At 40.8% G+C, this 26,011-nt stretch overlaps 2 protein-coding genes across 5 annotated transcripts in view; both read left to right on the forward strand.

Annotated features, from left to right (window-relative positions):
• On the forward strand, window positions 1–14,808 carry aldh4a1 (aldehyde dehydrogenase 4 family, member A1). Of its 2 annotated transcripts, none has more exons than XM_057847109.1 (15): window positions 1–162; window positions 5,933–6,029; window positions 6,093–6,185; window positions 6,263–6,310; window positions 6,725–6,880; window positions 7,940–8,089; window positions 8,151–8,225; window positions 11,049–11,236; window positions 12,400–12,473; window positions 12,541–12,737; window positions 12,811–12,858; window positions 12,939–13,091; window positions 13,267–13,388; window positions 13,457–13,575; window positions 13,643–14,805. In XM_057847109.1, exons 1-15 carry the CDS (start codon window positions 119–121, stop codon window positions 13,753–13,755), a joined length of 1,677 nt encoding a protein of 558 aa, XP_057703092.1. In that variant the 5' UTR covers window positions 1–118; the 3' UTR covers window positions 13,756–14,805. The 2 variants fall into 2 exon arrangements, with proteins under 2 accessions (XP_057703092.1, XP_057703093.1); XM_057847110.1 differs by lacking the exon at window positions 1–162 and adding an exon at window positions 711–766 and having other exon boundaries at window positions 13,643–14,808.
• A 6,390-nt stretch (window positions 14,809–21,198) lies between these two features.
• The window catches only part of LOC130921367 (E3 ubiquitin-protein ligase RNF123), a 63,544-nt gene continuing 58,731 nt past the window's right edge, over window positions 21,199–26,011 (forward strand). For all 3 annotated transcript variants that reach the window (XM_057845183.1, XM_057845184.1, XM_057845185.1), the window contains exon 1: window positions 21,199–21,363. The gene's annotated coding sequence lies outside the window, so the exon portion shown is untranslated. The remainder of the gene's footprint in view (window positions 21,364–26,011) is intronic.

Here is a 26,011-nt window from a genome sequence, read left to right on the forward strand (position 1 = left end):
ACACGGAGCGTTTACTGGAGGTTTGAGACGTCAGGTGTCGGGAGGCGGCGCCGCCGTCGTCGGCACTGTTACCTCCTCCCACGGACGTCACTTTAGTGCTCCTTAGTCTCGTGGAAACATGCTAAGAGTGACAGCGGCGGCAAGGCGCCACTCTTGGCGGGGGTGAGTCCTAACTCCGTCCGCACAAGAAAACCGCGCGTCTAGGGTGTTTCGCGCTCATTCGCGTCCCGGAGCGGAGGGAGACATTGGGCTCGGTCACCTCTGCTGGGAGTCACTTAGCTAATGCTAAGCCAAGTGTTAGCTAGCTGCCAGCCCTGGAGAGGGGCTTCCACTCATGGGTTAAGACCGCCCCTCTCCAACGTCACGCTAATATAAAATGTCAAGCTGCTTAGCCTCGGAGCTAACTTCACTTTTACGCCAATAAGTAACTAACTTTGAATTTCTGTTTGTATGTGCGTGACCGCTTGCCTTTGTAATGTTGTTACCGTGTTTAGTGGCTCTCTTATTTGTGTGTGTCTCTCTCTGATTGTGTCGTTGTCCTTTGTGTGGGACAAATTGTGATTTTTGTCCATGCTCATGTCCATGTGTGTCTATATGTAGGTGACTTGTTGGCAAGGTCCAAGAGTCGCTGCTCAACAGCTAAGCCAATGATCCCCGTGATCAGTATGTGTGACTTGGATTCTAACATGTTTATTTCGCCAAAAGTTATTTATTTATGATCTTGCATGCTTGAGCCAGCTGCACAAACAGCCGCACAAGCTTCACGGTAACTCATTAATGGTGGTGGGAGGGTTGGCAGCGAATCAAAGTTCAAAAAACGACAACAACAAAAAATATATATATATAAAAGACAGCAATTTTAAACGAGACTAGTTACCGTTTTCCTTTTTTTCAATTTCAAAGATATACTCTTTATTTCATTTTTTTGGGGGGGGGGGTTTAAAAATATATTTCCATTTTGCACCTTTTTATTTGTGTATGTGTTTATTATTTATTTGTGATAAAATGGAACGATACCATTTACTTATTTTTCTCTTCATTTCAAAATCTATATATATATATTTTAAAATAAAAAGGAACATATATGCTTTTTGTACTTTTAAAAAATATATAACATTAACAAAATGAGAATATTGACTATTTAAGCATTGGCTGCTAATGATGTCCAATCAGTTCAAAGTGGGAGGCTTGGCAGCTAATGATATTATTATTATTCATTCACTGCCACCCACACACTTAAAATGTATTTGGACATCTATAGGTGATAAATTGGTGGGAGGGTGCATCGTAGTTTGAGGAAGGATTTTTTTAACTTGAATTTTCTGCCATTGACAGCTCTGAGACATCCAATCCATTTGAATCGGGAACCTTCCACTTCAAATGGGTTGGACGTCCACTAGTGATAGTCTTAATGAAATTCACAGCAGATGGATGATTGGATCATGGATGTCGAGCTTTGTCATTTGCACTGAAAGAGTTAACAATTTCACATTGCGGGACGGACCCCTTTGGACCTGCTTCCGATGACAACAACGTGAGAGGACAGAGAGGAGGCTCACGACGTGCTGGTTGACCTTTGGCTGGTTTTCCACACCTAAGTTAAATGTTAAACCATTTGATGAAAAAAGGGAACTTTTGGATCTTTTTTCGCAATAACCGTAGCTGCCTTTAACGCTGTACGATATGACTATATTTATTACTAAAATGATATCAAACTTTCATCATTTGCCATGTCACTAATTCTTGAGAATTTGCCAAAAACATGTCTCACCTGGAAAGATGCTTATTCTGTTTGAAAATAATTACATTTTCACAAAAAACATGAATCAAATGTATAATCAGAGGGTTTTATACACATATGTAACGGGCATTTATTGGTGTACTATAAATCTAAATAATTTTGTGACATTATGCTGACCCATTGCCTTCAAAATCAGCTGTCCCCCGATGGGAGCTTTTCTTGTCAATTTGATAAAAAAAAAAAAAAAAAAAAAAGTAATTATGAAATTTAATAATAACCTTACCAGATTAAAAAGTTTATTGCTATGTTTATAAAAAACTACAAAAAGTGAATTTTGAAAAAAACTAACCATTTTCTGATTGATCAAAATGTGTCCCTCACCTCCTGTCACTACCGTCAGATTTTTTGTAAAATCAATAAAATCAGGCAAGTACAAGGTCCTCTACATTCCTGAGGACCTCTTTTCAAACCTTCACTTCTTCTTGGTTCAAGATCACTCAAGCTCCTATAAGTTTGCCATTTTCTCTAAAACCTGTATATATTCTTTTAAACTGCTTCTGTTGCCACCATAACATGTCACCACTGTATCTTTTGTGTATAGAAAATAAAATAAAATTATAACATAAATGTTTAATATTTAAGAAGAGGTTTGTGGCAGCTAGCAAGAGAGTGAAAACAAGATGGCTAATGTGGACTACCTCTGCATAGCATGGAAAAGACTACATTTTTGTCACTACCGTCAGATGTCACTACCGTCAGACTTTCTGTTTGACGATGGTGACATACAGACTGACGGTAGTGACGAAAATGTCCAAATGGTCCCTAAGGAAGGATTAAATATGATTTGCTGACCACAATTAGTACAATTATAGTTTTTTTTATTTTTTATCTATCTTTATTTTATCTGTATTTGTGTATGAGAATAGCAGAGTTTCTTATTTATTTCTCTTATAACGTTGATACGATTCACTTCTGGTCAGATGGCCCCAGCAAGCTGTATAAAAACCAAAAAAAACTTTTCACTTCTCTGCAGTGTCCCTCCAACTCTAGGTTTCCAGAGCACCACCTGGAACTTCTTCCCCACCTCAAATGGGAAGGGAGCCCCAGACGGGGTTGGAGGAACTGTGAAAAAGGCTGCAGATAGTCTTATACTGAGTGGAAAGGACATTGTGGATGGCAGTGTCTTTCATGAGATGGTTGATTGTGCAGTAGCAAGGTCTTTATTATCACAGAAGCTGTCATGCAACCATAAGATGCACTCCTAAGTCAGACACTAAAAGCTGTACCTACCACTCAGAAAATCCATCAGGTCATCCCAACAAACCAAAAAGACTTTGAGATCAAAAGCAGGTTGCTGTCCTGTTTCTCCAGTGAACCAAAGATTTTCGAATGTTTCAGCCCTACGACATGCCAGTTGAAGGCCAGCATACCCAGGGCCGAGGACGACGGTGGCCCACCGCAAAAGAAAAAGAAAAGTCCTCTGGCAATGCTCATGGAGGAGATGGAGCAGGAAGAGGAGAGCGAGCCACAGGAAGTGGAGAAAGGTGAAACACCAACCAGCAGGGTTCCACTTCCTGATGGGACTGTAGCCGATCTATTTGCTGATAAAGTTCAGTGCGGGGATTGGCTTGCAGTGATTTATGACAAGAACTGGTGGTTGGGAAAGGCTGTAATGGTGGATGCTCAGCATGAAGTGGTACAGGTGGAATTCTACCATCCTCATGGGCCTAATCCACAATTCAATCCAAAACAGGGAGAAGGGATGTGTGCTTCATACCATTTCAACATATTCTGGTCAAACTCGTGGAACCATCTGCACCAGGTCGTGCAAGCAGAAGAAGGGAGGTATACAGCCTGTCTAATGAAGTCATGGATTACATAGAGGAGAAACACGTACATTATAGGGGCTGACAAAGGTGAATGAGTGTTGGAGTGATAAAGTTGTCTTCTCTCCAACAGGATTATATGTTCAGTACACCGTTTATATGCACTAGATGGCAGTTTACAATGTTATGACTTAAACATTATTTTCCAATGTTAATTGATTATTCTTGTCTGTGATTTGATTATTTTGTTCTTTGATTGTTCCTTATGTTGCCAATCAAATATGTATCACAGTGATCATACTTTTTCTTTGTTTTGCAAATTGTTAAATAAAGTTGTAAAACAAAAAAGCATGACTGGTGGTTTATATTATGGAATTATATGTGAAAATGGAGGGCACCGTCACCACCGTCAGATATGTGTCACCACCGTCAGGTCCAATGTAACCACCGTCAGAGGGACTTTTATTTGCTTTAAATACATATGTTTGTAATTTGTTACTTCAGTGCTTCTGGGCTATAGAGGTAACATTCTATTTTATTAGAGAAATGGGTTTTTAGATTAAAAAAAACATTATTGACATATTTAAGTGAAAAGTAAACATTGGATTATGTAAGATCTTATAGAGGAGTATACTTGAAACGGTATAAAAAATAAAGTAAAGTGAATATTTACCATTTAACACCATATACGTGTACTTATAATGAAAGGCATTGGTTTGAAAGCTCCAAATTGGTATTGGACGAGAAAAGTAAAAATAAATTAGCTTTTTATTGTGTCTGACGGTAGTGACAAATGCAACGCAGTGACTCAAAAAGCATTTTTTTTATGAAAACGGTAAAAATTGGGGAGCTGACACACATTGCTGAACAGCTAAGACATTGGTCTATAATAACATTACTTCAGATTTTGCAATCAAACCCCCCCCCCACCCCCCAAAAAAAAAAAAAAAAAAAATTTAGGCAAATTCTGAAGTATCACTGATGTGTATCATGATTATTGCCATAAAGAGTTAATCTTGTAATGCACATTTTGGCCAGCAAATGTGCTGACTAGCATAATTGGGGATTACATATGTCATAGTCGTATCACCAACTGGCCTCAAAACATTTCTATCTCCACTCACTAGTGAGCCAATTGGTTCTGCCTGTCAACCGTATGTGAGTAACGCTTGTAAGACAATTGATAATAGCAACACAGACTAGTGATGTCCCCGATCCCATCACGTGATCGTAAATTTTTCAGAGGATCGGAATCGGGTGAAAAGGATCGAGTTTTTAATTTCGGATCGGACCACTAAAATTTGCCGTCATACCGTGTCCTGTGTCTGTTGGTGGCACTACACCTGAGCGTTTCACCCACCTCAAAAAAGACAAAAGTGGCTAGTATGGGAGTACTTCGGCTACCAAAATGAAACAGACGGCCGCAGCTACCGAGGAGGAAGGACAGCAGAACTTCCAACATGATTTCACATTTACGTGACCGTCAACTGTCCCTTTACACAAAATTAAAGATAAGTAAAACGCTATCATAAACATTTCCCAGCAGCTACAAGAGTTCACTCCAGCATTTTTAGTGTGTCTAGCGATGGTAAAACAAATATAACGAAAGCTTGTTAACGAGGCAGATAACGCGGCTAGTTATCATGCCAAGATGGCTAACTAGTTTCCTCTCTACCATTAGCCTACTTTAGTAAAGTCTTCTCTAATTGTAAACATCTTTTCAAAATAACATTTTCATAATAGAACCTGTAGTGTTTTTTCTCTCTGGTGACTCGCTGCGCTGAGAGTATGTAGGTGTGTGTGTATCTTGTGTAAATAATGATACAAGTCATACAAACTCTTTTTTTTTTTTTTTTTTTTAACCCATACATCTCAAAATAACACCTTTTAGAGCTACAATTGCAATACTATGATACCGTGAAGCAGCAGTATTTTTGCTTAAGGTTATCATACCGTCAAAATCTCATACCGGCACATGCCTTGTCACAAGTTATTTCTTTAAAAAAATGATTTGACCAATGTCAAAGCATTACCTATTTACGCAGTGGTTGCCATCGACGGTGCTAGAAGTCCAAATCCATTTGAAGTGAAAGGGTTGGGAGTGAATGAATGAATGAATGAATGAATGAATTGAATGTTCACTGCCACCCTCACACTTCAAATGGATTGGCTGTCTAAAAATCCTAGTGATAAACGTATTGGTTTGAGGGTGCATCTTGGCCAGAGGACGAACAAATTGGCTGCCATTGACGACACTGGACATCCAATGAACATTCATAAATTCGCTGCCAGCCCTACTAGTTCAAATGGATGGGATGTCTATGCGGTAACCTTTCAAAAGTAAGAGCTGCTGTGGTGTTTTCAGTCTGAAAGTATCGGCGTCATGCGCCAGCGTGTCGGTGAGAAACGAGCCCATCCTCGGCTTCAAACAGGGGAGTCCGGAACGACGGCAACTACTCCAGGTAGACTCCCTTTCCACATTTGAGCATATTTTTGGACCTACTGATGTGTTTTTGCTCCCAAAGGCGCTAGAGCAGGTCAAGTCCAGCACAGAGGAGATACCGTGCGTAGTGGGAGACCAGCACGTTTGGACTGCTGACATCCGCTACCAACTTTGTGTGAGTCGCGTCGACGCTGGCTCAACAATCGAGTCGTCGCCCTGACGGAGTCTAACGGCGTCATTTTCTTTTTCAAGCCCTACAACCACACGCATAAAGTTGCCAAGTTCTGCTACGCCGACAAGGTGACAATACCGCTTCTGCACAAAAATGGGCGCAAATGATATCGTGATTTCGAATGAGTCTTCCTATAGTTTAACTGTTTGTCTGATATTGACTGTGATAGACGTCTGTGTGGCGTCCCATCATCCTTCTGCTGTGAATTGCGTTTTTTGTTTCCTGCGTTTATTTGCCGTTTTTCTTTTCATCTTTAACAAGTTTTTGCAGTTTTTCACTGATTTGAAACTGGATTAAGAAAAAAAACGACAACCGCAACAAACAGGAAAACGGCGTTAAGGACAAAAACTGAAAAAAGAACAAGTAAAAACTAACGACAAACTCATCGAAATTCACAGCAGAAATTTGTAAAGATTAGACGTCCAGCACAGTCAATGAGTTAATGCTGCCGTTGAGCGCGATTGAATGATTGCTGCGTGCAGGCTCTAATCGAGAAAGCCATCGCGGCGTCTGTGGCGGCGAGGCGCGAGTGGGACCTGCGCTCCGTCCAGGACCGCGCTGCGGTCCTCTTCAAGGCTGCCGACCTCATCGCCGGACCGAGACGAGGCGAACTGCTGGCTAAGACCATGATTGGACAGGTAGCTGTCGGCGGCGGGGCGGGGCCAGGATGCTAGACGCTAAAAGTCCTACAAAATGGTGGTGTCCACTGTCCAAACAATTCTGGTTGTGACATCACAACCAGAATTGTTGATCATTCCTAGCTTTGTAGTGCTCCGCTAGCTAATACATCTTGACAAAACTTTCACACGACAACAAGAGAATAGAAAGCCTTTGGATAGCATGCGTGCAGAAATCTGCAACTCGTTCTGGGTGTGACATCATCATCATCATTTTGGAGATTTTTTTAGTGGGCGGGGCCAAGTCAGCTGAGAAAGGAAGACTACCGTATTGGCTCAAATATAAGACGGTGTTTTTGCATTGAAATCAGACTGAAATAGACGGGGTCGTCTTATATTTGCGGTCTAGACATTATACCCATTTACGACGCTAGATGGCGCTAGATATCATTGAAGCGATGTTCTGTCATGACAGATCTCAGCTACTCTCCCCATTCACGACGCTAGATGCCACCAGATATCACTGGAGCGGTGTTCTGTCATGACAGATCTCAGCTACTCTCAAATATGACCAGTTTGCATTATTTTATTGCAATGTTTTTCCTTATTCAGATTCGTTTCAAGACTACGGTTAGACAGACTTCACTTTGATGGTTAATGCAGTTTTTGCAATTTTGTTGTTTTATCACAATAGATTGGTTTATTTACATTTCAAAAACCAGAAGCCATTCATTTACAAATGTGATTGCACTTTAGTTTACATATTTAAATGTTCAGATATTAAGATTTGAATGAGGCAAAATAACATGCTTTTCCTCTCAAATATATTGTTATAATCATTTGTATCAGATGTACTGTAATTATTTTCTGTATAAAAATTAATTTGGTGTTCAAAAAATCTTTTTTTTTTTTTTTTTTTTTTTTTTAAATCGAGTCTTGAAAAAGGAGGGGTCATCTTATAATCAGGGCCGTCTTATATTTGGGCCAATACGGTAATTAGGATCTAATTTCATTATTAAGCCTTCTGGATGGATTTGTGTCAAAAATATTTAACTGCCACCTCCATGTGGGTCCCGGCAGGGCAAAACGGTGATCCAGGCGGAGATTGACGCGGCGGCCGAGCTGATTGACTTTCTGCGCTTCAACGCCAAACACGCCTTGGAGCTCCAGGCGGCGCAACCGCTGAACGCCGAGGGGAGCACCAACACGGCCGTCTACCGCGGCCTGGAGGTACTTTTGCCGCAAAGGCGTCGCCAAAGCAGCTTTTCTAGCCTCTCCTCTCCATCCTCAGGGCTTTGTGGCCGCCGTGGCGCCTTTCAACTTCACCGCCATCGGCGGCAACTTAGCTGCCACGCCAGCCGTAATGGTGAGTCTCTTGCCGGAAAGTCTACCGCAGAATTGCTTTTAAAACAGGCCGTCAGGCAGAATGTGCTAAAGAATGCCTTAAGAAAATACTTAAATGTAGTTACATCAAATAAGGGTAGTTTAAATACGCTATGTGACCAATGTGGTCAAGAGATCAACACTCTGCTTTAATGCTACCACAAGAAAACACAATGCTTAAAAGTATGAGAGGGAAATACATGTAAAATTATTGTAAGGCAATGAAAAGTGAATAAAAGTGAATAAAAGACTCAATAAAAACAAATATAGTGAGTACTCGCCGCTGCGCACTGGGCGTTGTGTAGATGTCTTGTAGCGTAGAAGGAATTGCAGAACACCGGTATTAGTATCTGCACCAATACGGCAGTAAAATGATCATCGATATCAGAGAATACTACAAAATAAAGTGCTGATGCTGCGCAATACGCGCTTTTCCACATCTAGTTTTCAACCGCTGGTCGTCCTAACCAAGACGGCCGCCAGCTCCACGCCAGTTGATGATACACGTCCAATCGTGTGCCATCCAAACATTTTTCTGCTGTGAATTTATTTTATCAGTAGTAGACATTCAATATATTTGGGAGGGTGGCAGTGAAACGTTCAATCATTAGCTACCACACCTTACACTTTAAAATGTATTGGACGTCTACCGCCATCAATTGCACCCAATGAGTAAATAGTAGATGCTTTAACATTGATCAAATAATCTTTTTAAAGAAATAAGTTCGTTATGACTTGATTTTCACATCATTGAATTGGCTTTGATGGGACCGTTGCCTCTACCAACATGGCCGCCCTGAGTGAGGCCATGTTGGTATGGGTTATGAAAGTTTTTTTTTTAATGCTTCTGCCGTGGATTTCTATGAATTTATCACTAGTAGATGTCCAATTCGCTGGAAGTGGGAGGGTGGCAGTGTATGAATGTGTTCATTCACAGCAAACCATCCCACTTCAAAAGAATTTGACATCTAGCGCTGTCATTGGCAGAAAAGCAGTGAAGAAAAGGTGTGACCAAGCCATGGAAACTAGATCTCTGAGATTACAAATTGCACAGCATCAGCACGTTATTTCTTATTACTATATCATACGGCTAAAGTCATTTTAATACTATATTGGTAACCGATTCCACCACTACTAGTTGTAGTAACCCTCAAAACTACAGTGGGGCAAATAAGTATTTAGTCAACCACTAATTGTGCAAGTTCTCCCACTTGAAAATATTAGAGAGGCCTGTAATTGTCAACATCGGTAAACCTCAACCATGAGAGACAGAATGTGGAAAAAAAAACAAACAGAAAATCACATTGTTTGATTTTTAAAGAATTTATTTGCAAATCATGGTGGAAAATAAGTATATGGTCAATACCAAAAGTTCATCTCAATACTTTGTTATGTACCCTTTGTTGGCAATAACGGAGGCCAAACGTTTTCTGTAACTCTTCACAAGCTTTTCACACACTGGTATTTTGGCCCAATCCTTCCATGCAGATCTCCTCTAGAGCAGTGATGTTTTGGGGCTGTCGTTGGGCAACACGGACTTTCAACTCCCTCCACAGATTTTCTATGGGGTTGAGATCTGGAGACTGGCTAGGCCACTCCAGGACCTTGAAATGCTTCTTACGAAGCCACTCCTTTGTTGCCCTGGCTTTGTGTTTGGGATCATTGTCATGCTGAAAGACCCAGCCACATTTCATCTTCAATGTCCTTGCTGATGGAAGGAGATTTTCACTCAAAATCTCTCGATACATGGCCCCATTCATTCTCTCCTTTACACAGATCAGTCGTCCTGGCCCCTTTGCAGAAAAACAGCCCCAAAGCATGATGTTTCCACCCCCATGCTTCACAGTTGGTATGGTGTGCTTCGGATGCAATTCAGTAGTCTTTCTCCTCCAAACACGAGAACCTGTGTTTCTACCAAAAAGTTCTATTTTGGTTCCATCTGACCATAATACATTCTCCCAGTCCTCTTCTGGATCATCCAAATGCTCTCTAGCGAACCGCAGACGGGCCTGGACATGTACTTTCTTCAGCAGGGGGACACGTCTGGCAGTGCAGAATTTGAGTCCCTGCCGGCGCATTGTGTTACTGATAGTAGCCTTTGTTACTGTGGTCCAAGCTCTCTGTAGGTCATTCACTTGTTCCCCCCGTGTGGTTCTGGGATTTTTGCTCACCGTTCTTGTTCTCATTTTGATGCCACTGGGTGAGATCTTGCATGGAGCCCCAGATCGAGGGAGATTATCAGTGGTCTTGTATGTCTTCCATTTTCTAATAATTGCTCACACAGTTGATTTCTTTAAACCAAGCGTTTTACCTATTGCAGATTCAGTCTTCCCAGCCAGCCCAGCAGGTCTACAATTTTGTCTCTGGTGTCCTTCGACAGCTCTTTGGTCTTGGCCATAGTGGAGTTTGGAGTGTGACTGACTGAGGTTGTGGACAGGTGTCTTTTATACCGATAATGAGTTAAAACAGGTGCCATTAATACAGGTAACGAGTGGAGCCTCGTTAGACCTCGTTAGACCTCGTTAGAAGAATTTAGACCTCTTTGACAGCCAGAAATCTGGCCTGTTTGTAGGTGACCAAATACTTTTTTTCCACTCTAATTTCAAATAAATTCTTTAAAAATCAAACAATGTCATTTTCTGTTTTTTTCCCACAGTCTGTCTCTCATGGTTGAGGTTTACCCATGTTGACAATTACAGGCCTCTCTAATATTTTCAAGTGGGAGAACCTGCACAATTGGTGGTTGACTGAATACTTATTTGCCCCACTGTAGTTATTTTTTATTTTTTGGTGACTTGCGTTTTAGGGTAATGTGGTCCTGTGGAAACCCAGCGACACAGCGGTGTCGGCCAGCTACGCCGTGTACCGCATCCTGCGCGAATGCGGCATGCCCCCCGACATCATCCAGTTCTTGCCGGCCGACGGGCCCGTCTTCGGCGACACCGTCACCTCATCGCCACACCTGGCGGGAATCAACTTCACCGGCAGTGTCCCGTAAGAATTTGGCGGCATCTCACGCTAACTGCAGACTTTGTGCGGTAACCAGCAGCTTTGCGTGCTAACCGATGGCTTTCCGCACTAACCAATGGCATTGCGTGCTGCGCGCCAGCTTTGTGCACTAGCCACTGGCTTCGCACGCTAAAGCAGTGGAATTGCGTACTATCTGTTGTAGGAGTGGGAACCTCTTGGTACCTCACGATACGATGTGGTTTGCGATACAAAGCTCACGATAACGATGATCTGATGACATGGCGATACAATTATTATCGATGCATTGGTCAGGAAATCATTCTAGGATATTCTAAAAAACAACTTATAAACAGAAAAACAAGCTTCTGCTGTGAATTGGAATGAGTTTATCACTAGTAGATGTCCAAGCCATTTGAACTGGGAGGGTGGCAGCCCTCCCAGTTCAAATGGATTGAATGTCTATGGCCGACAGTAGCACCCAATGCCAGGCAATGAGGTCATTTTGGGCCATTTAAGGTCATTTACCTGTTGATTTTCAGTTACTTCCTGTTGATTTTGGGGTATTTTATGGGTCACTTCCTGTTCATTTTGTGTTACAGAACAGGAAGTGACCTGGGAATCCCCCAAATGAGTAGGCAGTGACTCAAACTCAACAGGAAATGACCTTGAAATGCCCTAAAAGGAACACCAAGTGACCTATAAATGCCCTGAAAATCTGACAGAATGACTGTGAATGCTCTGGTTTAGAATGAACGAACATTCCCAGTCCAAATGGATTGTGAGTCGAGCACCGTCAAGGCAGCCTTAGAGTTAACTGAAACACTATTACGGTGGAAGATTTTGCTAGCAACTTGTTGGTTCCTTTTTTTTTTTTTTTTTTTTTTTTTTTTTTTTTTGACATTAACACTTTTTTAAAATGGTATCTCGATTCTTGCAGGAGCATCTCAATAAGCTTTTGTGATACAAAGTATCACGATATACCACTATTTCGATATTTATCACACCCCTAATCTGTTGGGTTTGCATGCTAATTGATGCTTTTCCATACTAACCAGAGGCTTTGCACACTAACCGTCCAATTGCACTAACTGCCGGTGTTGCGTGCTAACTGGCAGTTTTCCACTCTAACTAGAAGTGTGATGCGCGAACTGGCGGCTAGTTGTCCTAACCGCTGACTTTGCACGCAGGACCTTCAAGCGCCTGTGGAAGCAGGTGGCCCAAAACCTGGACACGTACGTCACTTTCCCCAGACTGGCCGGAGGTGAGGATCAAGCGCTCGGGCCGTGGCCTCCGCTCTTCTCATTCCTCTTCCCGGTCTTTCCCGTCAGAATGCGGCGGCAAGAACTTCCATTTTGTGCACAAGTCGGCCGAGGTGCGCAGCGTGGTAAACGGAACGCTTCGATCGGCTTTCGAGTACGGCGGCCAGAAGTGTTCGGCCTGCTCCAGGATGTACGTCCCCGCCGGCTTGTGGCCTGACATCCGAGGCCGGTTGCTTGACACCCTCAGAGACGTGCGCGTGGGAGACGTGCGTTGCTCCCGCCTCCTCCTTTTTAATTCCTTCCTTCCGCAATTGACATCCTCCTGCATTTCTCTTGCAGCCTGTGGAAGACTTTGGCGCCTTCTTCTCCGCCGTCATCGACAGCAAGGTGGCCGCAAGCCTCCGATGGGTAGGCGTCCCGCCCGCCGCTGCATGTCTTTCCTGACGGCTTTTTCGCTTTGGCACCAGTCCTTTGCCCGCATCAAGAAATGTTTGGAAGAGGCCAGGTCTTCACCCGAGTTGGAAATCATAGCTGGGGGCCACTGTGACGACTCCAAGGGATATTTTGTGGAGCCCACCGTCATCGTTACCAAAGACCCCTGCCACCCGATCATGGCTGAGGTAGACGTTGCCCGTCTGTCCCCAAAGTTGACATTTTTGTCAAAAACAAAAGCAGAGCTGGTTGTTATTTCTTCCTAAGACAAACTGAGCTTTTAAATTGGTGATTCAAGGCGATTTTTTGCCATTTTTACATGGTCGTCATTGAAGTGGACTTTGACTTGGTTTTTGGTGGCAGGAACTCTTCGGGCCGGTCCTGTCAGTCTACGTCTACCCAGACGATGACTACGAAGACATTCTGCGTCTGGTGGACAGCACATCCCCTTACGCGCTCACCGGTGCTGTCTTCGCCCTGGACACGTGAGCTCACCCCCGTACGGACAGAGTGTCTGCGTGACCCTCCGCGTGACCTTTTTCACCTTTTCCAGGAATGTGGTGGAACAGGCGTCCAAAATTCTGAGGAATGCGGCGGGGAATTTTTACGTTAACGACAAGTCGACGGGGTCTGTGGTGGCGCAGCAGCCGTTCGGGGGCGCCAGATCTTCAGGTGAGACTTGGGCGTTCGCTGTCGGTAGGCCACCTGGACGCCATTTTTGTTTTTCGCCATTTCTCAGGCACCAACGACAAACCAGGAGGTCCTCACTACGTCCTCCGCTGGACATCGCCACAGGTGGTGAAGGAAACACACGTGCCGCTGACAGAGTGGAAATACCCCTACATGGCCTGAAGGGGGCGTGGCACCCATCCATCCGTCCATCTTGGCTCCGCCCTCCATGCACTGAACTTTACTGTGAACGTCGAGCAACGCGGAAAACCGTTTTAAAAAAAAATGTTTTTATATAAATCCAATTGCAATGGTAGCCATCTTCTATTAAGAGTATTGTTAATATATGGACATTGTTAGTGTTGAAACGCTTTTGTTCCGTTTTTTTCTGTTGAATTTTATGGTCTTTACTGATTCTAACAAATTCTTTAAAAAAACTGTTCTCGTGCTTGCTGCCTCTGCTTTTGCATTCATTTTTTTTTTTAAGGATGTCAAGTCAAAGTTTGTTTCTCGTTTGGATAAGAAAGCTCTTTCAGCTAATTTTACACCGCTGACAACCGCTCCACCTTCGTGCTCTCCCCGTTCTACTTTAAAAGCCTTACTTCACCTGTTGGTGGAAATGTTTGCACGTTTCAAGACGGTGGCTGCATTCTCATACTCATTAAAAATAGTGTTAAAAACCTTAATTGGAAAAACAGAAGAATGTTTGTTCGAAGTTTCCAACGTTGTCACTTTGCTGAGGGCGAACTCAATGGTTTTGATGGAGGCAAGAGACAAAAACCTGGAAAGGATAACTATTACAGTTTTTGATCTATACTGTATAAGAAAGTTGAACATGAAGTAAGCACAACACCAAGCTAACGGTGTTCTAAAAGGGCTTTCTTGTCCGAACGGGAAACAAGTAATTTTTCCTGATGTCCCTTGAGGGGCTTCGTAGCCTTCAGGCCTATTTTGGTGGTGAAACGTTAACTTCCCACAGCACCTTCATAGACCTTCCGAAAAGATGCCCATACCACCACCTTTTGACGCAAAGGCGCGACAATATACAGAACCTCCCATTTGCGAGACGAGGCTCACAAAAACAATCTCGCAATATGGAAATATCAATACTCTGGTCAGGAAATCAATCAACAATAATTTACTGTTTACTAAAACTATGATTGAAGGTTAATTTGCCACTTAAATACTTGAAAAACATTTTGCGTGTTGCATTTCCAATTAGATTTGACAAAAATTGTCCCTTTTTTTTTTTTTTTTTTTTTTTGCATGTTTTTTTTGGGGGGACTTTTATTTGTGTTACAGTATTTATTTACAGAAATGTTTTACAGGAATATTCTCATAGACTGAGGAAAACAAGTTTTTAATAGAGATGTCACGATCGCCTAATTTTGCGTCCGAGTCACCTGATTTTGAGAATCAGCCAATGAAGTCCCGATCTGATACCTTTAAAAAAAATTAAAAAAAAAAGTTTTTCTCTTGTTTTTATATAAAACAAAAGTTGCAAACATGTTACAGTTTTTACAGTACTTCCTCCTCCCCTTTGTCTGGGAGTGTTGCAGGGTATAACGCATATATATTTTTGTATCTTTTGGCATTGTATTTCTGGATTGTTTTGTTACTTTTTAGCCCTTTAAAGGTAAAAAATAAAAAATTAGGCCTGAATGATATTAGAAAAAAATTAACATTGTGATGTATATTGGCAAGGCTCCACAGAGCCCACACTTACTTTTTCCATTGGTTGCACTGGTGCACCTAACTTTTTTCTTAATATGCACCGGCACAAAATGTAGGCAGACCCATATTTTTTCATTGTATCACCTTTAACGCCACACTTTTAATCATTCTCTAGACGTCGGAGGAGCGTGTAGCTGCCACATGGTCAACACGAATATGGCGTAAAATAATGCTTTACTACACGGCGAAGACGTAAACGGAGAGCAGTGTGCAGTTGTTGTGCAGCTAACATGGTAGGATGTGTCTGAGGAGAACTCTTCTACATGTCCTTCCATGATAAAACGTAAGGAAATAGTCCTTTATTTAAAGAAAGTTTGTAGTGTTTACTTTGTAATCGCTGTATTCGACGTCATTTTTAACACAAATTTGCAATTTCTAATGGGGTTGAAAATTTGACAGAACACCAGGCACACGAAGAGGGCAATAAGCCGAGTATAGAGGGGTGTGTGCAAACAAGCCGCTGGTCGTCGGCCGAGTGGCATTTTCGGTGGACAATCAGCCACAAAATGCAAGCCGCCTCCGTATTAAAACGTGTGCCATGATCCCAGTATTTGACATAATACAAAATTAGATGTTTACTCACTTCCTTGTAAGCCCAATGGTCCCACAGTAGTAGGCCTTGTTTTGGCCAATATCCGCGGTGAACAGGAACCTTTTGAAACCCAAAAAGGCTCACACGTCTCTCCCTGGTGCAGCCATAATTTTCTGCAGCTGTTTGGCTGGCGTGATGCAAAAAATAAACAAATTAATCTGCAAAATTCAGCTGAATCCATCTGCATGCTATAAAGCAATGCTGTATTGTGAGATGCTGACCCGGGTGACGTCACATTCGCATTCATCCTAAACCCGAGACTTAAGCTGGAATTCACTCATTTTCATGGCGCGGACTTCAAAAATTGAATATATAAAAGGATCGCTTCCACACACATCCAAGCGGTCCATTTCATTCAGGAGCATTAAACACTGCGTGAAATATGAAATAAACATGCCTCAATACGCACTTCAAGCAGAAAAAAAAATCTTTTTAAAAATTAAAAACCCAATCATTTTCACCTGATTTCTCTTCTGAAAAATGGCCCGATCGGCCCGATTTCCGATCACGTGATAGGATCGGGACATCCCTAGTTTTTGACAGATAGGCCGCAAAAAATAAATTCTGTTTAGAAATAGCTTTTCTTTTTTTTTGTCTTTAGCTTGTTTTTGTATGGTAGCATATTGTTGATTTCCTGACCCTGCACCGATAATTGTTTTATCGCCATATTGTGAGCTCATCATTACCATAAGCCTCGTATCGCAAATCGTATGGTATCGGGTAGGAACCACAATTATCGATACATTGTTCAGGAAATCATTCTATATTCTACAAATGACTAATAAACAGAAAAACAAGCTTCTGCGAATGAGTTTATCACTAGTAGACGTCCAATCCATTTGAACTGGGAGGGTGGCAGCGAATGATGCATCCCTCCCACTTCAAACGGATTGAATATCTGTGGCCGTCAGTGGCAGCCATTGCCAGGCAATGAGGTAATTTTGGGTCATTTAAGGTCATTCGCGTGTTAATTTTCAGTTACCTCCTGTTGATTTTGAGGTATTTTATGGGTCACTTCCTGTTTATTTTGAGTTACATAACAGAAAGTGACCTGGTAATCACCCAAATAAATAGGCAGTGACTCAAACTCAACAGGAAATTACCTGTAAATGCCCTGAAAATCGGACAGAATTACTGTGAATGCTCTGGTTTCGAATGAACGAACGCTTCTAGTCTAAATGGATTGGGCGTCGAGCACCGTCAATGCAGCCTTAGTGTTAACTGAGATCATAAGCGGAGTTTAAGGGGGGCAGCCCCCCCCCGGTGGCCAAAAAGTGTCAATGCATGTAATTGACTTTCCTATATATAAATTTAAAATTAAGAATTTTGCGGTAAAATATTGTCAATAAAAGTTATAGCAATAGTAATAAAATAAACAAACATTAATGAAATGAACAAAAAAAAAAAATTTTATAAAGGGTCAAAAATTATTTTTCTAACAGATCATGTGACTAGTACCTTAGATGGTCATTTGCTTTGCTTAGCCAAAACCACTCGAGGACCCAAGAGGCAAGATGAATATACGTAATTTTTTCAAACATAAGTTTTCAAAAGCGATAACAACTACAAAGCAAGAACCAAAGATTGAAAATATGGACCATGAAACACTTCAGACCACCGTCAAAATGGTGAGTTTCATTTTGCCCCACTAAAGACGCTAATTGTACAACAGAGCCACTACCGCTGTCTTGCCAATGTAGTTACCCCGGCAAAAATTGTGTTCCCTGGAGCGCGCACACACACATAAGTTATGTTATGTCTAACAATTAATTGAAGCCAGAAAAGAACCGTAGTTATATGTTTTGGACATCTGCGTTTATTAAACTGGAGAAACTCCATGCAGGACTTGAATTGCAGTAATACAAACAGTTACAGCTCCATCCTACGAGTAAAACATTGAAACATTGCCTTTTTTACATTCAATACGTATATTACGTTATACGACAGAAAAAAAGTTGGGGTTTTTTTTAATGATGGATGGGCCGTGTTTTAAAACTTCGTAGATAACTACATCACCAAAACACTGAAATCAAGGAAATTAGTGCAGCGCAGTGGATCCGCCCAGGGGATACAATTTTTGACGGGGCAAACTACATTGGCGCGACACCGGCGGGCGTACCATAGTCAATGGATGACGATTTTGGTGAAAAGTTTAGCTGTCCTAAGCAGCCTGATTTAGAATTCCCCTCAAGAATGATGGGAGACAAAAAACGCACATTTTGACCTTATTATTATAAATATTCTTGTAAGTTAATTTGATTTTTGACACTGCGTTTCGGTGTCATCAACATGTTGTGCCCCCCCCTGCCCCAAAAGTCAAACTCCGCCTATGACTGAGACACTATTATGGTGGAAGATTTTGGCAGTGGCGCCTCCAGAAATTTTTCATAGGGGTGGCCAGATGGGGCCACTTAAAATCTTGGGGTGGCCAAAACTAAAAGCTATAATCTCAAGTTTTCATTATATTATTGCAGTAAAAAGGTCAGGGGAAAACAATCAGAAAGACTTAAGGACACGGCTACTGATATACTTTGGTGTATTGTGTAATATTTTATGTTACTAATGATTTAATGTGCATAGTCCGTAACTGTCCAGTCAACATTTTGAGTTCCACAACAATTCTGTTTATTGTGTTATGTATATATTAAGCATAAGGTGTACATTTAACTAGGGCTGTCAAACGATTAAAATTTTTTAATAATCGAGTTAATCACAGCTTAAAAATTAATTAATCGTAATTAATCGCAATTCAAACCATCTCTAAAATATGCCATATTTTTCTGTAAATTATTGTTGGAATGGAAAGATAAGACAAGATGGATATATACATTCAACATACTGTACATAAGTACTGTATTTGTTTATTATAACAATAAATCCACAAGATGGCATTAACATTATTAACATTCTTTCTGTGAAAGGGATCCACGGATAGAAAGACTTGTAATTCTTAAAGGACAAATGTGAGTTTGTATATTGTGACTAAACATTGCCATCTAGTGTATTTGTTGAGCTTTCAGTAAATGATACTGTAGCGACTTAACTGTTCTGCCCAAATGCATGATGGGAAGTGGTGCAACCATGACTGTGTGTGGTGGCTGCAAATGCTATATCTTCTCTGCGTTGGGTACACTACAGGGTGTTAAGAAAAAGATCGACTCCTGTCATTCTTCCCCACGTCGCTTCCCACAATATTTATAGTTGCTGTGGGAGAGATGACAAAGCTTTTGCCAATTAAAAGCGCGGCCCCAATGAACGCTTTGATCTACTCCACTCACTTGACACTGCCTCTTATTGTATAGAAGTAGAACGCCATTGTAGACTGTTTGCGGCAATGCGTGTATGAGTCGTACTGCGAATGCGTTAATTGCGATAAATATTTTCACGTGATTAATTAAAAAAAATTAATTACCCCCCATTAATGCGATAAATTTGACAGCCCTACATTTAACAAAAAAAAAAAAAGATGCATTCATTTGGGATGGAATGCATAACTGATGCTACAACAATCTAACGATATACTGGCAAGTGGGGTGGCCAGGGGTGGCCACGGCCACCCCTATAAATTAGTTGGCCACCCCACTGGCCACCCCCTGGTGGCGCCACTTGATTTTGGTAGCAACTTGTTGGTTCCTTATTAGCAGTGTTGTTAATAACGGCGTTACAATATAACGGCGTTACTAACGGCGTTATTTTTTTCAGTAATGAGTAATCTAATTAATTACTTTTCTCATCTTGGCAACGCCGTTACCGTTACTGAGGCGGGAAAGGCGTGCGTTACTATGCGTTACTAAGTTGTTTGAATAAAAAAAAAAGTCTGAGAGAAACGGACTCACGGGGACGAGAGCAGAGCAGGAGTGGGGAAGACGCCGTTGCAACCGCGATGCTAGGTGGCTCCAATAATACCTGACTGGCTGCAGCCATAGCCGACAAACTACACCCACATGACACGGTAGATATCATATTATAGAACTAGATGCAAATGCTTGACAATGCTGCATTGCCAACATGTTTTAAGGACTACATGCGTTTGTAAACAGCCGCCATCTTAAAGCAGTAGACCTCTCAGGAAGGCCCTGATGTAGAGATCCTTCCTAGCGAACCTAAGTAATTTTTTTTTTAAAATCTAAAATGCTCCTAAATCGGCAAAATCTTAACTTAAATCTATCTTTAAATGATGAAACAGTTTTAAAACTTACACATGTTTAAAGTAGACAGAAGGGAACTAATGCAATAACGGGAGAAATTTTAACAACTTTAACGATTGATTCACAACTTTAAATGACTTCCACACATAGCAAAGGTTACTAGCTAGTTATCGCAATACCCTTGTGTCTAGTTAAGTGGAGGGTAAAGAATTGGGCTAGGGCCAATTGTCCCCCAAACCCTTTAAGCTTCACATTGTGTGACCTGTGTGTTTTTTTTTTTTTTTTTTGAGAAAAAAAAAAAAAAATCATTAGTTACTTTGCCAAGTAACTAATTACTCTTACATTCAGGTAACTGAGTTACTAACGCAATTACTTTTTGGGAGAAGTAATTTGTAACTGTAATTAATTACTTTTTTAAAGTAAAATTAACAACACTGCATGGCACTAAATGCGTTAGTAGACAGCCGCCATCTTAAAGCAGTAGACTTTTTAGGACGGCTCTGTTGTAGAGAACCTTCCTAGCGAACCTAAGTAACTTTTTATCTAAAATACTTCTAAATCGGCAAAATCTTGACTTGAATCTATCTTTAAATGATGAAACAGTTTTAAAACTTTCATATGTCCAAAGTAGAGAGAAGGGAACAAATGCAATAATGGGAGCAATTTTAACAACTTTTAACAGTTGATTCAGGGTAAAGGGTAAATTAGGGTAAAGAATTGGGCTCGGGCCAATTGTACCAAAAACCTTCACAAAAAACTTGTGTGTGGCCAATGTTTTTTTTTTTTTTTTTTTTTTTTTTTTTTTTGAGGGAAAAAAAAAAAGTAATTATCACCAATTACTTTGCCAAGTAACTAATTACTCTTACATTCAGGTAATTGAGTTACTAACGCAATTACTTTTTGGAAGAAGTAATTTGTAACTATAATTAATTACTTTTTTTCAGTAAGATTAACAACACTGCTTATTAGACATTGACACCTTTTTAAAACGATATCTCGATTCTTGGCAGAAACATATCGATACCTTTGGGGATACAAAGTATCACAATATATCACCATTTCGATATTTTGTCACATCCCTAGTATCGGGATTACGCTGCGGTGAAAGGTGCCGAAATGTGTTTCGTTACCATTTGTCCCCCGTGAGGAGCCGTGGCGGTAGGCGTGGCCAAGTCTGTTGTGTTGGATCTCGCGCTACCAACGAGCGAGCGACAAGAAACAAGTCCGAACGCATCTCAGCTTTTCCCTGACTGCCCGCTAAGGTGACAACTCGACTGGCGGAGACGACTCGGCCGAGCGTCAAGCGGCACAAAAGCGGTAAAAGTTTAATTTCAGCGCGACACCGTCTTCTCCTCTGGCGACGTTAGCCGTCTTGCTAGCGCGCCAGCTAGCATGCTAGGGCTAGCAGAGGGCTCGTCAGCATTCGGGGACCCCTGTCGTTGTCGTTTGGTGGAGGCGATGGGAATTTGGGGGCCGTTGACAAGTGTTTTGGAAACGTTTCGTGGCGTCGTGACGTCAACGCTGAAGCTATCGTTTCGCTATTTAATGACGCCATTTGAGGACTCATCATTTTGAGATGAACCCCTAGAAAAAAGTCAAAGACTCCCGCGAAACACGAAATTATTCATCAAGCCGCCTGCATATCAAAATGAGAACCTATAAAAAATTTGGTTTACAGTTTGGATTTTACTGCCTGTCATGTATCCCAACTAGTATTGTCACAATATAATCAATTTCGACTCAAAATCTATACTCAAAATACTCGCTATTACGTAATTAAAAATCCCTTAATTGACTTATTATCTGCCATTTAGTACGCTAGCAGTCCAGTCCATTTGAAGTGGGAAGGTTGGCAGTAGGGGTGTGACAAAATATCAAAATGGTGATATATCGTGATACTTTGTATCCCAAAAGGTTATCGATATGCTCCTGCCAAGAATCGAGATATCGTTTTAAAAAGGTGGCAATGTGAATGTTTAAAAAAAAAAAAAAAAAAAAAAGGGACCAACAAGTTGCTACCAAAATCTTCCACCTCCCACCTAGTGTCTCAGGTAACTCTAAGGCTTCCATTGACGTTGCTCAACGCCCAATCCATTTGACTGGGAACGTTCGTTCATTTGAAATAGGGCTGCGGCTATCGGTTATTTTACTAATCGATTAATTGATGAACTATTTAGTTCAAATAATCAAGTAATTGGATAAGAAACATAAAAAATAATATACCAGAGCTGAGGCTCACACGGTAAATATATAAAAAAAGAGGATCTATGTACAACAAAAGAACAATTGGCTAACTTACATAGCAAAATTCCGCTAACTTAAGTGCTATAAAATGCTAACGCTTTTTTACAATGCTCTTAACAAATGGCTCGGACACATATTCCCACAAAAAATGGCTAAATATGCCTTTAAACTAAAATACGGATGAATTAAAAAAAATCATAAGCTCAAACAAAAACTTAGCTTATGCTGGTCTTAACAGGGAGCAGATTGATTCAGCCATGTGAAATGAGGTAGACTAGAGGGCCGTGTATCTACCCAAATTAATAAAAATAAATGCAAATTTTCAAAACAAACCATTACAACGCCACTTTAATTAAACGAATACTTGAAGCCGGAAATTTTAATTTTGATCTTTTTTTCTAATCGAGGACTCGAGTTAATCGATTAATCGTTGCAGCATTAATTAGAAACCGGAGCATTCACATTCATTCTGTCCTATTTTCGGGGCATTTACAGGTTACTTGCTGTTCCTTTACAGGACGTCTACTTGTGATAAACTTATTGAAATTCACCAGAAAGATGACGCTTGGGAAGGATGACAAGTGCTCTTTGATTATGGTAGTGTGCTGGCAGCCATCTTGTGTGGGGCAACCAGTGATAGGAAACTTCTCAAAAAGTACATATTGTACAACGTCGGCTCGTTATTTCTTAGTGCTCCTGAATACTGCCAGCAATATGAATATTTATATAGTTCCTTTAAGTCTCTCTGTTGAAACTACTTGTACTATAAACTAAGATGGACAGAGTATCGATACTTTTGCAATCAACTATCTATTCAGTTACAACATTCCAGTCTCGATACTTTTTGTTACTTTTGACAATTCTAATCCCAACACATAAACGCTGGACGTAAATGCACATTTAACGCATTGGCTGCCTGTGATGGCGCTAGATTGGATGTCTGTGATCATGGACGCCACTGACGGTGTTAGTTATGGATAGCTGTCCAATCAATTTGGACGGGCGGGATTTCCTTTGCCGTTAAAGGCAGTAAATAAGTTGAAAAAAGTCAATGCTGAGAGCCTTACTGGCCTTGAAATGCTTGTCAAATGCATTCTAAAGTTAACCTGTTATTAATACTGTTGGCGGGGGCGGCCAGGGAGCGTTCCTTGTCACAGCTCCAGCATTAGCATTCCAAGCAACCAGACACCAACACTATCTTGCTGTGAGCTTGACTCATTGGCTGCCATTGACAGTACAAGATGTCCAATCCATTTGAAGTGTGAGGGCTGGCAGCGAATGAAAATGATGGGATTTCTACTAGTGATAACCTCATTTCAATAGCGTACTGCACGTAACACGTCTCCTTTGCTCATTAATATTCATGACGTTAGCAACTGTTGCTACGGGGTCAAACCCGCGTTTGTACCTCATGCTATAAGCATGTATGTAAATGGTGTATGAATGAGATGTTTACTGAGCTAAAGTTACCAGTTCTGTGCGAAAATGATGTCCCCGGTATCAAATTCACTGGTAAAGATGTGGAAGAACATATAAATGTTAGTTAAGGAGATGGCTTGAGTGCAAGGACTGAAAAAGATGAGAAAAAGTGTCGACCTGATCCAGAGGTATCTTTTTTATCGATACCTTTTTCTTGTGTGCTTTGCTTTAGGCCACTGACAATTACACTCTCCTGTTTCATCAAGCTGTCCTTTACCACCATATGCCCTGTCTTTCTTATATTTTATATCCCCTGATTGTCTTACGTCTCTCTACGACCGTTCTTGGGCGTAATTTATATTGCCATTTTTGTGTAAAAATCGCAAATGCTACTCGGTGATAGCCAACGAACACTTAAAATTTTTTAAATTAGTATCAAATCTTAATTCTGTTAATTTATTTACACTTCCCCCATACTAAGGTTGTTTCTTTACAACAGAAAAGGTAAAGCTGTTAAATCTAGAGCAGGGGTCCCCAAACTTTTTCCTGTGAGGGCCACATAACTTTTCCCTTCTCTGATGAGGGGCCGGGTCAGTTTGTAACAGAAAAAGTGTGACGATTGCAGGAGTGCCTAAATGTAAAAATTTATTGTTTTTCCGAAAGCCACAATCAAATAACCCTTTCTGGATTCTTCACGGAACAAAAGTAAATAGAATAAAATAAAAATAATAAAATAATATGATATAATAATTTACCATAATAATAACACTGTTAATTAAATAGATGATAACCAAATAACCCTCTTTGGGTTCTTCACAGAAAAAAGCCAGGAAATAAATAACACTTTTGGAAAAAATAAATTGTTCAGGGGGCCGGACCAAATGTGGAGGCGGGCCGTATCCGGCCGCGAGCCATAGTTTGGGGACCCCTGATCTAGAGCCTACCTGTAGGCATGAACAGGCTTACTACAAAAAGACCAAGGCCAAACTTGGCTACTTTATTTAAATATCCGTATTTTAGAAAAATAGGCCTACATGAATGTTGTTATATATTTAATTTTTTTTTTTTTTTTTTTTCCAGATCATTCATTGTCAGACAAGAGCAGCACTGAAAAACGCTAGGCTAAAAAAATAAGTAAAAATATCAAAATGGGTTACCTGTTCGTGGCAGACAATGGATAGGGATTGTCATCTGTTGGACCATGACCCCCAACAAAATGTTTACTGCAAATGAAGGTGAATGGCCTCACCTAGCTGGCGTTAAACTGGTCTTTTGGACGTCCACACAAGTTCATCCATTGTTCACATATTTCCCTCTGAGTTTTTGGCTTAGGGAAACGTATGAAGAAAACATCCTTCATATGTGGACAGTTTTAATGTCTAGAGTCGTTTCTACAAGTTCCGTAGCAGCAGTGTTTACTCTTTTTTGAAAGATTACCGGCGGAAAACAAGCAGTACTAGCATTGGTTGTATGCGAGCGCGCTTCTATTGTTGACCCCCTTCCGGTTTACAATGGTGACGTCATGCAGCCTTGCGGTCTAAAAATAGCATTCGTGCGGTACGCTATTGACAACAGAAACATGAAACCAAAATGGCCGCCTTGAGCCAACGTCCCCATCAAAGTCAATTAACTGACATTACAATAAATTCATTCAGCTTTAGTGCTGCAACGATTAATTGATTAACTCGAGTATTTGATTACAAAAAAAATATTCTAATTAAATTTTGCTGCCTCGAGTATTCGTTTAATTAAAGTGATGTTGTAATTGTTTGTTTTGGAAGTGTTTGCATTTAATTTTACTGTTTTGGGTGGATACACTGCCCTCTAGTCTGCCTCATTTCACATGGCTGAATCCAGCTGCTCCCTGTTAAGACCAACATAAGCTAAGTTTTTGTTTGAGCTAATGTTTTTTTCAATGCATTCGTAATTTAATTCAAAGGTATATTTAGCCGTTTTTTGTGGAAATATGTGTTTGAACTATTTGATAAGAGCATTGTAAAAAAAAACTTTGGCATTTTATAGCATTTAAGCTAGCGGACTTTTGCTATGTAACTTAGCCAATTGTTCTTTTGTTGTACATATATCCTCATTTAATTATTTTTTTATACCTTTTGAGGGTCAGGTATTTTATTTTTTTATGTTCCTTATCTGATTACTCGATTATTCGAAGTAACTAGTTCATCAATTAATCGACTACTAAAATAATCGATAGTTGCAGGCCTATTCAGCTTAATTTTCAACATCAGATTTTTTCTAATCAATGTCAAAGTATCTCTCATAGTAGTAAACTTTTAATGTTTTT

The sequence above is a fragment of the Corythoichthys intestinalis genome, chromosome 9, assembly GCF_030265065.1.
Source record: "Corythoichthys intestinalis isolate RoL2023-P3 chromosome 9, ASM3026506v1, whole genome shotgun sequence".
Taxonomy (NCBI): domain Eukaryota; kingdom Metazoa; phylum Chordata; class Actinopteri; order Syngnathiformes; family Syngnathidae; genus Corythoichthys; species Corythoichthys intestinalis.